The 16,370-nt window shown below is 52.1% G+C and overlaps 1 protein-coding gene across 1 annotated transcript; it reads right to left on the reverse strand.

Moving 5' to 3' along the window:
• Positions 1–5,019: 5,019 nt before the first annotated feature.
• ASPRV1 (aspartic peptidase retroviral like 1) lies at positions 5,020–11,784 on the reverse strand. The gene is given in 3 exon segments (XM_061432895.1): positions 5,020–6,662; positions 6,664–6,701; positions 6,703–11,784. Coding segments are annotated over 3 exon segments (1,068 nt in total). The 5' UTR covers positions 6,853–11,784; the 3' UTR covers positions 5,020–5,782.
• Positions 11,785–16,370: the final 4,586 nt, after the last annotated feature.

Below are 16,370 nucleotides of genomic sequence, written 5' to 3' on the forward strand. Positions count from 1 at the left end.
TTTGTCCCCAACCCAAGTCACCCTGTTAGCCAGCACCAGCCCAGCTTGTCTCCCTCCCTCCCCTCACATTTCTCCCTCTACCCTGCATCGTCTTGGGGAACAACCACTTGTCTTTCAGGACTCAACTTAAAGATCTCTGGAGCCCTTTCTGACCCCCAGCCCCACCACATGAGCCCCCTGTGCCCATGCGCACATGGGCATGAGGAGGGGATGCCACGCTGGGCCACTCTAAGGCTTGGGCTTCCTTTGTCCGGCTGCCTTCCTCCTCTTCAGATTGTGAATCCCTGGAGGGCAGGGCTCACTTCACACCCTTCCCAGGGCTGGAAGATGCTCTAAGTGATGCTCAGAGAGACAGGCCAGGGCAAGGCTGGCCCCAGGCAAGTCCCACAGGCAGCAGGTGGAGAATTCACCCCTATCCAGGTTTAGGCAAGGCTGGCCCACAAAATTGAGCAGTCAGAACTCAAGAACCAATTTATGAGTCCACAGCGAGAAGCAACAGCCAGGTGGAGTGGGTGGTCATAGTGGCCTGAGCAAGGCCGGTCCTCTTTGCCACCAAGCCAGGGAATCCACACGTATTACCTAGGGTTGCTTGGTAGCAGTGGATTCTGGCCAGGACAGTGCCTGATGGGACCGAAACATGTGGTGGCATCAGCTCTGACAGCTGCCTCAGTGTCTCCTCGGGGACTGAGGACCAGGTGGGTAGGCCAGCTCACCTCTCTGGGGCATTGAGGCTGGCCACTCCCTCAGCATTGCCATAAGAGAAGGATGTGTGACCTTTGGTCTCTGCCCCCAACTGCCCTCCTGATGGACACATTATGTCCTCAAGGTAAACTAATGGCCACAGATGGGCACCTAAGCACACCTGGGAGCCTTAACTCGCCTTGTGATGACTGCAGTCTAATTTCATTGTTTATCTTTCTTATTTGTTGCCAAGGACCACCCACACATGGCATTGAGTAGGTGATTAATAATTGGTTGCTTCTGGCTTTGTTTTTCATAGGCTTATGGGTTAGCAATTCTGAAACTACTCTCTGGGTACTTAGAATTGAGCAAATAAGTAACCCGGGATCAGATTTCTCACTGGAGAAAGAAGTTGCAAATATGGAAAGGAGGGAGATTAGAATAAACTCTATGGTGCTGGGTTGGAATTGGAGGTTCAGTGTGAACTCAAATTTTAAATATATATATAGAGTATATATACACACACACACACACATATATATATATTGAGAAATACATACAGAAGCATACATAGATGTACTATTTTTTTCTTAGTTCTGACTACTGAGAGCATCTAAGAGTATTGACACCCTAGTAGTAACAAGCATACCCAACACCCAGGTCCTGGTTTCTAAATACCAGACTCCACCTAAAGGAACCAGGGGTCTTGGAGAAATGGCCAGTTTCAGGGGTGGTTCAGGGAAGGTACACGATGAACCTGGAACATAAATAAAGAAGGGCTCAGATGATGGTAGGGACATGTCCCAGAAAGACAAAAACCAGTCTGAAGAGTTTCCCAAGGCCAAATTTAAAACAATGTGAGCATCAGAATGATAGTAACAGAGTATAGCTCACCAAATAAAACAATAGTCTGTGAGTCTACAATTATTTAAATAAACAATAAACAAACAGGAGGAGAAAACTCTTCTTCAGAGTTGAGTGTCAGCTAACAAATGTAGAAGGGTAGAATTTGAAAATCACCATTGGCAGGCCAGGACCATTGACGGGTCTAATTGGTGACTGATAAGAAAGGCTATTTATATAGTCTCAGAGCTTCAGCCTGCAAGACACTCATTAATTATATGGGGAAGGGACTTCCCTGTGCTCCAAAGGCCAAGATTCTGCACTCTCAATGCAGGGGGCCTGGGTTTGATCCCTGATCAGGGAACTAGATCCGCATGCTGCAACTAGGAGTATGCATGCCATAGCTAAAGAATCTTGTGTGTTCTAAATATGACCCGGAGCAGACAAATAAATAAGTAATAAAGAAGATAAATATTTTTAAAAATTATACAGGGAAAAGACATGTAGTTTACAGAGGGAAATCTGTCACCATTTTGACCAGCTAATTCAAGTTAACATCACCAGTAATGGAATAAATAGGTGTCCCACAGCACCTGATATGATCCACTTGAGAAGGATACAATATCACTTTTGGATACTCTTACCAAAAATGCATAACCTGAATCTAATCCTGAGAAAATATCAGAGTCACAAATGTAGGTTCACATTCTGCAAAATAACCAACCAGGCTCTTCATAAATGTCAAGATCATGAAAGACAAAGACTGAGGACTGGTTCAAATTAAAGGAGATTGAAGAGACATGACCACTAAATGCAGTGTGTGGCTGGCTTGGATCTGGACCAGAGAACAATTGTTTTCTTTCACTATAAAGGTCATTATTGGGCCTTCCCTGGTGGTCCAGTAGTTAAGACTCTGCGCTTCCAATGCAGGGGGTGTAGGTTCAATGCCTGGTCAGGGAAATAATTTAATTAAAAAAAAAAAAAAAAAGCATGAAGAATTACCTAGCAAAGTTAGTAGAATTAGTAGGCATTTAGTATATGGTGCTTGCATGCACACTCAGTTATGTCCAACTCTTGCAATCCCACGAACTGTAGCAGGCCAGGCTCCTCTGTCCATGGGATTTCCCCAGGCAAGATATAACACCGGAGTGGGTTGCCATTTCCTTCTTCAGGGGATCTTTCTGACCCAGGGATGGAACCCGCATCTCCTGCGACTCTTGCACTGGCAGGATTCTTTTACCCCAGAGCCACATGGGTCACTATTTAAAAGGGTGTCTGGTGGGGATCATGAGTTGCCCCTTAACTAGAGGCATCAGAAAGTTCTAGGATAGGAATTTTCAAACATTTGTGTGTGTAAGAATCACCTGGAGATTTTGTTCAGTGCAGGTTCTGCTGCATGTCTGGGTTGGTGCTCAGAGCCTCTGTTTCTAACAACTCCCGGGTGATGCTCACAATGCCTTTCTGTTGGCCCAGGGACCACCCTCTGGGTCGCAATGAGATAGATACAGCTGGGATTAAGACCAGGCCTTCTTGAGCCTAGCTGCACAGGACCACCAGGAAGAAGTGGATTTTATTGATCCTCCCAGTGATTCTGACAGGCAGCCAGAATTAGACTTTCACAGCCTCACCTGTTTCTGTCTTCTCCTATCCACTGTCTCAAGTTCAGACCCGAAGTCTGAATACTGCCATGGCTGCCAAGCTGAATTTGTTGCTGTTACTCTACTCTGTCCTGTTCCCAGAAGCCAGGTGAATCTTGCTGCTCCTTCACAGTTCAAACACTTTCATACAAGTTAGGTGCAACTCCCCACCCAGAGATCAAGCCCTCTGAGATGTGTGGCCGAAACCCACTGTACCCGGCTGCTCACCACCCTCCCCCTCGATACTCTGCTCCCAGGAAGCAGCGTCCTGGTCCTACAACCCAGGCTCCCTTCACACACACAGCAACTCTTGTCTCAGTCCGGTCTCCAGGTAAGAGGAACCAACCTTCCTCCAGGAGGCCTGTGCTGTGATGTCAGTCTGGCTGGGCCCACCCGGGTGCTCGCTTCCCCCAGGAGAGAGAGCTAGCTGAGAGCCTGGTGACTCAGACTCACTCATAGCAGGGCACGAAGGGTCTCCGTGGCGGGGACACAGGTCGTCCTGCCCCTGTTCATACAGGCAGGGCTCTGCAGCCTGCATCCGTGGGGAACAACTTGGGTGTTGCCCTGAAATTCTAGCCTGGCACCCAGCTCCCCATTCACCTGTTCCCCTCCCACCCACTCTTTCCCTTCCCTCCTCCAGACCAGCAGGTGCCTAGGATCTGAGGGACCTAGAGGAAAATAGGTCACAGGGAGGTGCCACCTAGGTTGTCCCCTCTGGGGAGGGTTTGGCCTAGGAGAGATGTATTTGTCAGGCGTTGAAAACCAACTTTGACATGGGGGATGGGGGACCTGAATACCAGGAGACCACCTCCTTCTCCCCTTCCCCTCGGCTCCAAGGCAAGGGCCGGGGCTGGGCTGACACTTCCCTGGTCCTCACATTCCTGAGGAAGAACTTCCGCTCAGTCCAGCACCCGCTGCTGCCCCACACGCCCTGTGGCTGATGTAGCCAATCCCTGTTAGGATGCTGGGGAGAAGGGGCTTAGGGACCGGGGGTGCTGCAGTTTCCAGGAGAATCACAGCTGGAATCTGAGGGAGGAGCAACTACTCTCGGCTCAGACAGGTTCAAGGTCAAGGCCCCAAAGGCTTCTTAGAATAAAGCTCATCCCCACCTCTGACTCCCACTCAGGCTGTTCCGCTCTCCCTCATGAATGTCCAGATGGAAACTCCCAGGAGAGGCTCATTCCACCCTCATGTAGGGAGAAGACCCTTCCCGCCTCCCATCAAAGTTCTTTAAGCTTTGCACACTTAGTCTCCCTTTGGACCAGGGAGTTTTCAGAGTCCCAGTCCCACTGAGTTCTAGAGAGAGGGGCAGGAACCTGGATGCAAATATGAGGTAGATCCCCTAAGAGAGAGGTACCCCATTCCTGGATCTGGAGTGTCCTCCCCCCACCCACCTCCACTGTCCTGCAGAATGCCCTTGGGCTGCCCCAGGCAGGGTAACACTTGGCCCCCAATCATGCTTTCTGTCTCCAAGTCCTGGCTCCCAGGTGGCTGTAAGAACCTATTTTCCAGGCAGAGACTTTATCAGTTGTTTACAATAACCGTAATTTTCCAATCCCCAATCAAGACCACAACTTGAGGGTCACTCTTGGGTATAAGAGGCAAGTTGGATACTAAAATATTGCAGTTTGTAATGATTAGAGGAATCAGGATTAGATTAGACATGACAAGAATTATGGAGGAAATAAGTCAAGCTATTTGAAATCGAGGTTGTCTTGGAAAATCCAAGCTATATTGTCTCTGTACATGTATTCTCTTCTGTTTTCTAGCGAGACCCTCTGAAAATACTTGAACCTTCCTTCTCTTTACCACTCATTCCCTGTTTTCCCCAACCTCTCACATCCATTGCATTCATCCCCAATCAACACATTACATGGTTTTTCCATGAGTCATTCTTTATTGCTGTTTGAAGTCATGAATTATTGGCACAAGACGCAGTGGGTTTCAAAGCAAATGACAGAAGGAAATACAGTTTGCAGGTGGGAAGACCCAACAGTGAAGAATCCCAAAGCAGCCATGACCTTGGCCTTGAGGGTTGGGTCTTTCTTGTAAGGACTCTGCAGCCAGGATCTAGCCCAGTCGAGTCAGACTACCTGGCCCACAGGTGATCGAGCCACATCTCCAGGGAAGGGGTCCCCCAGTCCTCTCTCAAAGACCATCATTGTAGCCTTTTTGGAACCTTCTTCTAGCCGCCAAGTCTTGGCCACCAACAGCAGTGTGACAATCACAAGGACCTCTCCCCTCTGAGACAGCCAACCTACTCTCCTCACCTGTTCCTTTTCCAATGGAAGCTTCCCCTAACCAGGGCAGATAAAGGCCCCTGCAGTTGGAGAAGGAAATGGCAACCCACTCCAGTGTTCTTGCCTGGAGAATCCCAGGGACGGAGAAGCCTGGTAGGCTGCAGTCCATGGTGTCGCACAGAGTTGGACACGACTAAAGCGACTCAGCAGCTGCAGAGGGAGGAGCGGGGAGGGGAGAAAGAAAAGGGAGGGGGGCATGAGGGGGGGAGTTGGTTTCAGAGGGTTGGCCAAGTCCAGTGACCCCCTGAGGAGACGTGCCTGTCCCCTCCACCACAGTGGGTCCTCCCGCCAATATCTGAGGGATGAGGCAAAGGGGGCTTCTCAACAAGAGAGTTGCTGCCCCCCCTCCTCTGAGGAGGGCTCCTCCTCTATGAGCTCCAGGTCGAACTCATCTTCCAGGGACCCTCCCACCGGCAGAAGGCGGAACTTCCTCCCTTTAAGTGTGCAAGTGCGATGCTCGAAGTCCAGGACTGCGTTGTGATCCTGGAGCACGTCGGTCCCAATGATGGCTTCCTCTGCACTCGCGTTGGCCACTAGGAAGGCTGCCTTCAGCTTCAGCTTGCCCAGGGACACCACTGTATCCCAGACGCCCAAGATCTTCATTTCGGCCCCGTTGGCCACTTTCACCACATTCTCAAAGGGCCGCAGTGAATCCAGGTCGCCATCGGTGACCTCCTCCCACAAGCTTGGGTGGACCACGGAGACCTGGGCCCCAGAGTCCACCAGGAACCTCACGGGCACTTTGCCAATTTTCCCCTTGAGGTAGTAGCCCTTACCCATGCTGTTGGCAAAGACGATCTCCTTGGGCAGGTGGCTGTGGGCAGCCTCGGGCCCCCCGAAGGTCTTCAGGAGGGTCTCTTTCACAGCCTCGTAGTTTCCCTGGTCCTCGGGACTGAGACCATTGAAGGCCCCCAGGGCGTCTCCCCTGAGGGACTCTTTCAGGAACCTCAGCTTGGTGATGTGGTCCCAGTGGTTGAGGTGGTTGATGACCTCAAAGCGATGCAGCCAGAGGTGTGGGGCCACACTGGCTCCATCGAAAGGCTCTGGGACGAAGGCTCGCTCCTGGCTCCTGACTCCGCTCCCGGCCATCCGTCTGCTCCCTTCTGGAACTGCAGCAACAACCCACAGCAGGTAGAGAAAGCCACAGAGCAGTGTCAGCGCAATCACGCTGGAGAACAAGGCTTCTCTAAGCAGACTGCTTCTGGGTGCCGGCTGTTGGCAGGCTGGAGGGACCAGGCGAAGGCTGTCTGATGGACTGCTGGGCGCAGAGCTGTGGCCTGCTCACGCTGCAGAGCCTTTTTGATACCCAGCCTGGGCCCCCCACGGCTCCCCATTCGCCTTTGTTCTGGGAGCTCCGCCCCTGCTCCTCCCACTCCCCCTCCCTCCAGCATCCTGTTCGACGGGCAGGATCAGTGCCCCGCCCTTCTGCATCCATCAACGGGACAGGCCGCGGGCAGCCCACGAAGGCCAGCCTGGGTCAGAGGGGGCCTCCTCAGGTACCCTCCCGAGCCTGTGTCCCAGAATCACAGATGAGGACAGGACGACGTTACGACATCCAGGTGTTTGTCATCAGCTAAAGGAAGGTGGAGTCAGGGACCAGAGGCAGGGACCAGGGACCATCAGCTTCTAAACTGGGGAGGCCCCTTTGCCCTCAGCCTCGTGTGACCCCCTTTGAGTGGTTAAGGGGAAGGAGCTTACATTTACTATGTTTCTGCTCTGATTGAAGTGAGGGGCTGGGTGTTTTTCATGAGCTCTGAACCAAGTACAGAATCCCATAAGATTCTCTGGAGAGATGGAGGAGAGTCCCCAGGATCAAGAATGCCCATAAATAGTTTCTTTAAATGAGGGAACACATGCACACATTTTCCATGAATGCAATTGCTACAGTAGTTTTCCCTGGTTGATCACACCTAATTCAGAGTCATTCTGCCTTCTGGGAGTGAGTGCCAGAACCTGGAGTCAGGCTCTGACTCTAGCTCTGGGCAGGCCCCCTCCTCGGCTTCTCCCCTCTCACCTTCCAGAAACCTTTGTAAGAGTCTGTTCCCCAGGTTCTTCAGACCACCTCTTCATCTGGGCATTTATGGAAAGAGCAGCAAGAGAATTCCACTCCTTTTTATTCCAAGAGGGGGAAGCACCCACTGTATTGGCAGAGCCAGCAGTGAGAGTCTGGATGGCTTTAGATGGAGGAGGCTGGCTGTGGGACCTCCTGCGGGGCTTGGGGGTGGGAGGGTGGAGGGCTGTCCCAGGGCACCCCATGGATACCGAGAAGACAGATCTGGGAGTTCATGGCTGGAGTCTGACTTGGGCTTGTGCAGGGTGACTGGGGCTACTGGGGGGCCCACATTGATGACCCTGTTTAAATGCCACCCCTCCACAGAGCCCTCTACTCTGTGCCCACTCCCAGGTGACAACCATGGCAGTGTGCTGTGTGGTTCATTCATAAGTCTGTGTCCTGCCCATGTACGACTGCCTCCAGGCCCAGTAGAAACTGACTCTGGGACAAGTAGGTGCTCTTTCCTGGGCTCCAAGCCTGCTGAGTGCTGTCACCAAACAGGAGAGATGAAGACAGGAGAGGAGCAAGAACCAGCAGCACACCTGTGGCTCTGGGCTGTTTTTCCTGGCCCAGAGCCTGTCTCTCACCAACTCCCTGTCCCACTGATCACGTGGTACCTGGTTGAATTCCAGAGGACCCTGGCTCCAGTCCTGGGTCCAGTCCCTGGTTGGCCCCAGGGCCTCTGACTATGCCAGAAGACCCTTAGCCCCTGTGGCTGTGTCAGCTCCTCACACCTGACACAGTGAGCCAGCACAGAGGCAGCTGGGTCAACACCTCTCATCACAGCTGCCTGGCTGAGGTGGGGCCATCGTGCCATTCCAGAAACCCAGAGGAGGGGGAAGTGGAGTCACTGGGCAGGTGGGTCTCCTAGAGGATTGCACAATGCAAAACCTGCACCCAGAGAAACGGCCCTGCACCCACAAGACCAGGAAGCCCCTTCTGCAAGTGGTGTTTGTGGATAGACTCCCAGTTCCTGGAATGGGCATTGTTCTGTGGCCCAGGTACTGACTTAGTGGCTCCCTGGTATTCATCACCTTGAACCCTTGGTCCCCTGGAAGTGGGAATGAGTTAGGAGGCTGGCATGTGACCGAGGGAAGTAAGAAATAAGGTGGCTTCTCAACTAGCAACTAGGACTGCTGGATGCCCCGACTGTGGCCTTTCAGGACCTGGGTCATGGTCCTCACTTGATTGGGTTTGGTGTACACTTTGGCCAAGTCATTCAATGTCTATCCCCCCAGTGAGCATCGGGACAACCTGCAGGACAGACCAGCTGCCATACTCCACCATTCTGAAAAACAAGGAGCTTGAATGGCTAAATGGCTTGTCTCAGGCCCAAGTTGCCCAGTGCATGTAACGGCATTTTGCAAATAAAGGCAGGGAAGCAGGTGTGTTGGGCTCAGAGAGGCATCCGGCTAGGTCCTGGGCTTTGCTGTTGATGGCCTCTGAAGGGGGCAGTGATCTAGTGGGCAATGAGAGCTGATGGCTAAATATTTGAGAATTTTCTGAGTTAGTCTTAAACCAACTGGCAGCTTGAAACCAGACTTGGTGGGAGCATTTATACCACAGAAATTGGCAAATTCTAAATCAAGCCCCCCTTTTTCTGGAAAGCCAGCTTGTCATCACATTCCTGCCTGCAGACCTTGGTCACTCTCTCTGGGGCAGGCAAAGCACCACAGCCAGTGATTAACAAGCTTCTAGCATCTCCACTCCTGCCCAACCACTTGTGCCCAAGTCCCCTCTCCAGCCCCCCTTGCCTCACACTCCCCCACAGCCCTTATTCTTCTGGGTCCTTGGACCTGAGGGCCTCCTCAGCGAACCCCTCTAGGTTAGCTGTCCACACAGTCCCACCTGGGGTCCCCAAGACAGAAGCACACAGGGGACCTCATGGTTATTAGGCGAGCTGGCAAGGGTTGGATTAGGGAGGTTCTCTCGTGAAGATCAGGAAAATAGTGACCTCAGTTCTCCAGCTCCCTTCAGCCTTGGGAGAGGCCCATCCCTGGAACACCTCAGAACCACTCAGGAACCTTGGGTTTGCCATGTCGGTGTTGAACTGATGCACAGCCCAGCCAGGCCAGGCCAGGTGCCACTGCCTCCTCCCAGGACCCAGGAAATCGTGGTTAATTATTGATAAATATAGGTATTGGGGTGGGAACACCCTCATTATTACCCATTGGCATCTCCAAAGTGTGCTTGGAGGCAGGCACATCCCAAGAGGAGGTTAAACAGGAAGGATTTACAGGGTCCCCACCCTCCACACCCCTCATTGAGATTTTGGGGCTCTGAGCTCTGCTGGCCCCACTCCCTGCCTCCCCTTTGCCATTTCATCCCTCCCCAGCCCTAGGGGTCGGGTGGGGTGGGGGGTGGCGTGTGACGCATTATAAGCCCATGAAAGGGCCCATCGGGGGCCCCTGAGAATTGAAGCCCTTGGTGAGCAGTGGGGACACCCCAGAAGCCTCATTCCCCTTCTCTTTACTGTTTCTTCTGCCTGACCACTGCTGGGGTACAGTGGGACCCAGAGAGGAGCCAAACCCCTCAAGTTCTGAGATTAGGGGGGTCCTGGGATGCAGAGTGGGAAGTGGGGGGGCCTGGGAGGGGGCCTGGGCATTCTCAGGAGGTCATTTTGAACAAAGAGCCTGGAGACACCCTACAGATTCCAGGGCTCTGGGTGAGGCCCAGATGTAACACCAGGAGGGGCAGAAAAGGCACCACCAGCCCTTGCTGTGCCCAGATAAGGGGCTCTGCAGCTCCTCTCCAGCTGCCTCTGGCCGGCGCCCCGCACTCCCAGGATCAAGGTCACCCTGGGAACTGGATGGGGCAAGAGCAGACACAAATTTAAGGAGTTTTCAAGGCAATAAAGAAGGTTGAGGGGAGACAGAAGGTGCACTTTCTCTAAGTGGGGACGGCTTCATGAGCATCCAACCTGTGAAGTCCCAGGGACTCTGCTCTCAGAAAGGCCAGGGTTGGTCTGATGTGCTGCTGACTTTAAATTCCCAGTAGTTGGAACAAAGAGCCCCACGCTCATTTTTTCCAGGCCCTGTAAATTATGTAGCTGGTTGTGTCTCCAACCCATCTGATGGGACTTCACACACATGGACATATACACACATGGACATACACACATGCACACACGCACACCCTCCTTACCACGTATCACACATATATGCTGTCACTCAGTTGTGTCCGACTCTTTGTGACCCCATGGACCGAAGCCCGCCAAGCTCCTCTGTCCATGGGATTCTGCAGGCAAGAGTACTGAAGTGTGTTTCCATTTCCTATTCCAGGAGATCTTCTTGATCCAGGGATCAAACCTGCTTCCCAGGTGGCACTGGTGGTAAAGAACCCTCCTGCCAAGGCGGGAGATGTAAGAGACACAGGTTTGCACCCTGGGTTGGGAAGACCGCGTGGAGGAGGGCGCAGCAACCCACTCCAGGCAAAATCGGACATGACTGAAACGATTTAGCACACACATACACACACAAACACACACATACATACCCACACACACTACACACCCTCCTTACCACGCATCATATATATATGCTCAGTCACTCAGTTGTTTCCGACTCTGTGACCCCGTGGACTGAAGCCTGCCAAGCTCTTCTGTCCAGGGGATTTTCCAGGCCAGAATACTGGAGTGGGTTGCTATTTCCTACTCCAGGGGATCTTCCTGACCCAGGGGTGGAACCCATGTCTCTTGCGTCTCCTGCCACTGGGGAAGCCCTCACACATATACACATGTCCACAAAAACGCACCCCCCCACACACACTGTGCTCACATCCTGTGCATGTAAAATCCACACCAAACACACAGTCACACTCTAGTTCTCAGCTCAAAACGACTAAGCAATTATGTAACATGCATATAGAACTCAGCTCCCACCTTTCTTTTCACAGATTTCTTTGCATACACATTTACACTAAGTATTAAAACCATATTTATTGGAGGCACCTGCAGTTTATTAGCCCCTGGGCATACTTACTGGCCCAGAAAACTAGGCAGGTCCCATCACCGTGGCTTACACGCTAATGAAAACAGGATACAGCTGGTTAACAGCCTGGTTTTGAAGAGTTTAAGACCAACGTGTGTGTGCAGGCTGACCACTTGAAGAGCCCCAGTCACAGCCACACTGCTTCGAAAGTAGGTCACACCGCCTTCTGCCCCCACCCTCTGCCCTCACTGTGCGGGGCCAAAGACACGATGCCCTCTGTTTCTCCTGCCTGCAGGCTCTCCCACCACAAGCAACTCCCTCAGCCTGCCTCGCTCCTTGCAGCTCCCACCTGGCCCGTTCCCCCCAAGGCCCTGTCCGAGGGTTGATGTGAACGTGGGGTTGGGGAGGGTTGATGGCACAGCTCCTGGGAGGTGGGGACCCAGCTGCTTCCGGCGTCCTGCTTAAGTGGGTGGTGGCATCAGGTCCTCAAGCTGAAAAGAGGGGCAGAGCAGTGAATTGTGCACGAAAATCTAGTTAGGGATTCAGATCAGAATCCAAGGGCATCTGGGTGGGCTCTGACCCAAGCCAGGCATGTGGGGAAATCCACGGCACTGGCAGGTGCCCGAACCCCAAACCACAGCCCCTGGACGGCCAGGCCTGCTGTTCTGAGTGGGAATCCCACACCCGGCATTCACATCACCTGTGGCCAAAGGCGCAAGGGCAGCTTTTCCTTGTGTGTTTCCCACCCTGGATCCTGGGCACAGCTCGGGGACAGAGTATTCCTGCCCCAGCTCCCTGCCCCCGTTCTCCACTGTTCCAGAACCACCTTCTCCCATTTGTGACCCCCTCGACACTCATCTACCACCCGGTTTAAAAGCCTTCCACCTGGATGCCGCCCTGCTCAACCCACCAGCTGAACTCCCCTTGTCAGCAGCCTGCAAGACCATCACACTGGAGGGTCCCAGAGAAGTTTAGGGAACAGTGATCCCAGGCCTAAAGCCACTGCCAGCCCTCCAGACCCACGGTCAAGGCCAGGACCAACCAACAGTTGGTTAGAACAAGTTTCTGGCTGAGTCCCTAGAAGTTCAATATGCCAAAACCAGTTCTTCCCCTGTTTTTAATCTTTCAGTCAACTATGAAGATTACTTAAGGTGTTCGGAAGGCCTTCCCCACTCCCCTCCTCCCAACCCAGACCCTCCAAAATAGGCTCCCGCCTTCTTGCCAATTCCTGGTGCCCCCAGCCTGGACCAAGCCCTCATCCCTTCCTTCTCTGATTTCTGCCACCCTCCCTAGGGGCAGGAGTTCTACCTGGTGACAGGGACTGGCTCTAAGGGAAGACCCCAGAAGATCCCCCTGTTTCCCATCCCCATGGGGAATGATGCCAACTGAGGTTGGCAGCAGGACTCATCAGGTAGTCCAAACAGCTCTGGAGACATGAACTCACTTTTAACAAACAATCCTGAAATTTATGAAACGTTCACAAAAATCAAGGTATACAGATTGTAGTCTCCAAGTACAAGTGGGCTTCTAATGACATCAGGACGCTCAGCTTAAAGCTAGACACGTAGAGGACTTTTGTCCAACTTAAAATACCTCAAAGGCAGCTTTGAACTGATCGCAAAATAGCTTTAATTTGCTGCTAATGATAACTGGTATCTTGAGGAATGCAAACATATAAAACAGCCTCGGCACAGGAGCTGCTGCTTTGGAATCCACGGCCAACTCAGCTTTGCTCCTGACTTATGGAAGACAGGGGACAAAGGGCGGCTCCTTCCGTCTGGTGTGTCAAAGTGGTCTCTGCTTTACCATCCAGAAGAAGGAGGGGAAGGCAGGAAAGGGAAGATGGAACTGCCAGGGGAGCTCTGACACGGATGGAAATCTCCAGGTTATTAGTAGCAGCAGTAACAGCCATTTATCGAGCACCTACCCTGGGTCACACACCATGCTGGCAGCTGTAAGTGTGTGTAAGGCTCTGAGTCTAGTCTGAAGCTAGATGGGGATGGGCAGTGCCGAAGAAGCGGGTTGGTTCCATTCCAGACCTATTTCTTGAGGCTAACTCTGCTTCACGTTGGGTGATGAATCAGATCTGAGCCCTGCCCTCACAGAGTTCTCAGGTAAGTGGGGAAGAAAGACTCATGGGTGCCCTAATTCCAGAGAGATGAGAATGGGAGGTGGGCAAGATGGTGGTCCACGGAGCACTGGGCACCTCATCCCGCCAGAAATCTACTAGTATTACCCAAGAAAAACAAAAAGTAAAGGGGTGCCAGAGAGGAGGGAATGAGCTGAAACCGGGGAATGAGGGCAATCACACATCACAATTCAGATGGACTGCTGTTGCTCTCGGCTCACTCTGTGCAGGGATTTGGGTGCGAAGGCCCTCGGGCTAACACACAAGACAGGAAGGCATTTAGTCGCTAGATGCAGCAGTCCAATTGAAAATATGTGTGTAAACATGGAAAAAAGACTGGAAGAAAATACTAGTTTGGCCCAAAAGTTGGTTCAGGTTTTTTTAACATCTTATGGAAAAATCCAAACAACCTTCTTGGCCAACCCAATACAACAAAACAAGGACAGTACCTTTGTCTGGGTGGTGGGATCATGAGGACCTTAATTTTCTTCTATATTCATTCTGAGAATATATTCTCTAATAAAAACATTATTTAAAAATAAACTTGTTCTTACAAGTTCTATAAGTTTAAAATTATTTTCAAGTAAAAAAGTTTTTCACAGCGAGTGTATGAGAAATCTGTTCCTTCCACTCAGTTTTGCTATGAATCTAAAACTGCTCTAAAAAATTGTCTATTTTTTTTTTAATTTTTAAAAGGTACTTAAAGAAGGGATAATAACATTGCCAATAGTAATAACTGTTGAAACTAAATGATAGGTATGAGAGTTTGAGTTTCCCATAACTTTGGGGTGTGTTCAAAAATATTCCATAATAAAAAGTAAAATTGTAAGTAAACAAGGGACTTCCCTGGTGATCAGGGGCTAAGACTCCATGCTCCCAGTGCAGGGAGCCGGGATTCAATCCCTGGTCAGGAAATTAGATCCCACGTGCTGCAACTAAAAATCCTGCATCCCGAAACTAAGACATTGCACAACCAAATTAAAAAAAAAAAAAAAAAAAAAGTAAACCAAGGCTCTGTGCCAAGACCATCCCCAGCCTGGCCTGCCCGGTTCTAGACCAACTGCCCAGCAGTCTGTGTGTCACCCAGGCTTGGGCACTGGAGCCACTGGTGACCCAGGACAGGCAGGGTCGGTGTCCCTTCTGGGCGTCCTCTCCCCAGCCCCAAAGCAGAGGTTCTCAGCTAACTCCTGTCTGCAGCACCACTGACACACGGGGCCCTAGGCTCCAGGCTCAACATACAATCCTGCTCCCCGTCAGCGCCCAGCCCCCCAAACTCACGACAACAACACTAGCCTTGACCCTCCTGCCAGGGCCGCCACCTAGCTTCCTGCAGGCTGCAGGCTCCTGTCCTGTACTCTTTCCTCATGGACTCTCCATCTTCATCTGAGTCAGCTGGCACCAGGCTCTCACATCCTAAAAAAGTCCCTTGCTGGTCCAGCATCCCCCTTGGTTAATGACTGTTCCTCTCCTTCCTCCCCAGTCAGTTTCTAGAAGGGCTGGTCCACACTCGCAGGACCAAGGCAGGCACGTGCCCCACTGTGGCTCAAGGCCGCCTGCGTCCCTCTGTCACTGAGCTGGTCCACCTCGCACAAGGCGCCATACAGGCTAGAGCAATGTTGCTTCCTTCTGTTTCACTGTGTCTGTGCCACTCACTCCCCAAGCCCCTGGCTTCTGCCCCCTCCTCCTGGAGCTGCACCCTTGCCAAGGGCATCAGTGGCTTCCCAATGGCCTCATCCCAGGAGCCCCTCAGGCAATCTGCTTTTCCTCCTAGGTCTCTCCTGCCCCATTGGTTCCTGGGACCCAAGTTTTTTGATCTTGTGCCTCAAAGAGCACTCCCCTAGTCTTTCATGGCGCCTTTCTCCCCAGGCTCCCTCTACCGCCCTTCCCCTGTCATCCTACACTCTGCCCAGCCTGTACCCTGACTGAACTCTCTGCTCCACTGGCACATACACCCCACAAGTCCACTTTCAACACTAAACACATTGTCTTCCCAGACCTGCTCTGCCTCATGTGTTCTTCTTTTTCTGGGCAAAAGCACCACCGTGGAGCCAGTTTCCCAAATCATTCACCTTCACCGCCTGCCTCCTCTGCTGGCTCCTCCTGAGTCCCTACCCCAGCTCCCACACCCCTACCTCCATGCCCACCCCCATCCCAGGTCCATCTGCCCTCTACACCGCTACTGCCCTACTTCAAGCCCAGCTACTGTAATAGCTGTCCCACAGTCTCCATCCCCGCTGTCCCCTCCTTGGTAATCCACTCTCCTGGGGATGCCAGAGTCCTGAGATGGAAGGCCACTCATGTCATTCTTCTGCCCCAAATTCCTCCATGGCTCCTCAGGCCAAAACAAAATCCTGACTCTCAGCAGGGCACGTGAGGCCCCTCCTTAACTCATGGTCTACCTACACCAAATGACTTGTAGTTCCCCAAACATGAAAGGCTTTTTCATGCCTTTTCACAAGCCTGTCACTTGGCTGGGCAAGCCTTCCCCACCTATTCTCCAAGTGAACTCTAACTCTTCCCTCAGAAGTCAGCTAAGCTACTGCCATCGCCTGGAAGTCTTCCTTGATTTCCCTGACAGACTTAAGGGCTCCCTCCTCTAAGCTCCCATCTCAGGGACTGTAGTCTTCATGTCATCTGCAAGCTTCCAGAAGCCAGGGCCAGACCAGTTCCTAGCTGGAGCACCAGCACGATCTAAGCATGAAGGACGTGGTCTGTGAGGGTCTTTACTCCTATCATTCCCTCTGCTCATCCATCTGCTAGACCCTGCTCACCTTCACTCTTTCCCCAGAAGCACTACCT

The sequence above is a fragment of the Bos javanicus genome, chromosome 11, assembly GCF_032452875.1.
Source record: "Bos javanicus breed banteng chromosome 11, ARS-OSU_banteng_1.0, whole genome shotgun sequence".
NCBI classification, from domain to species: Eukaryota; Metazoa; Chordata; class Mammalia; order Artiodactyla; family Bovidae; genus Bos; species Bos javanicus.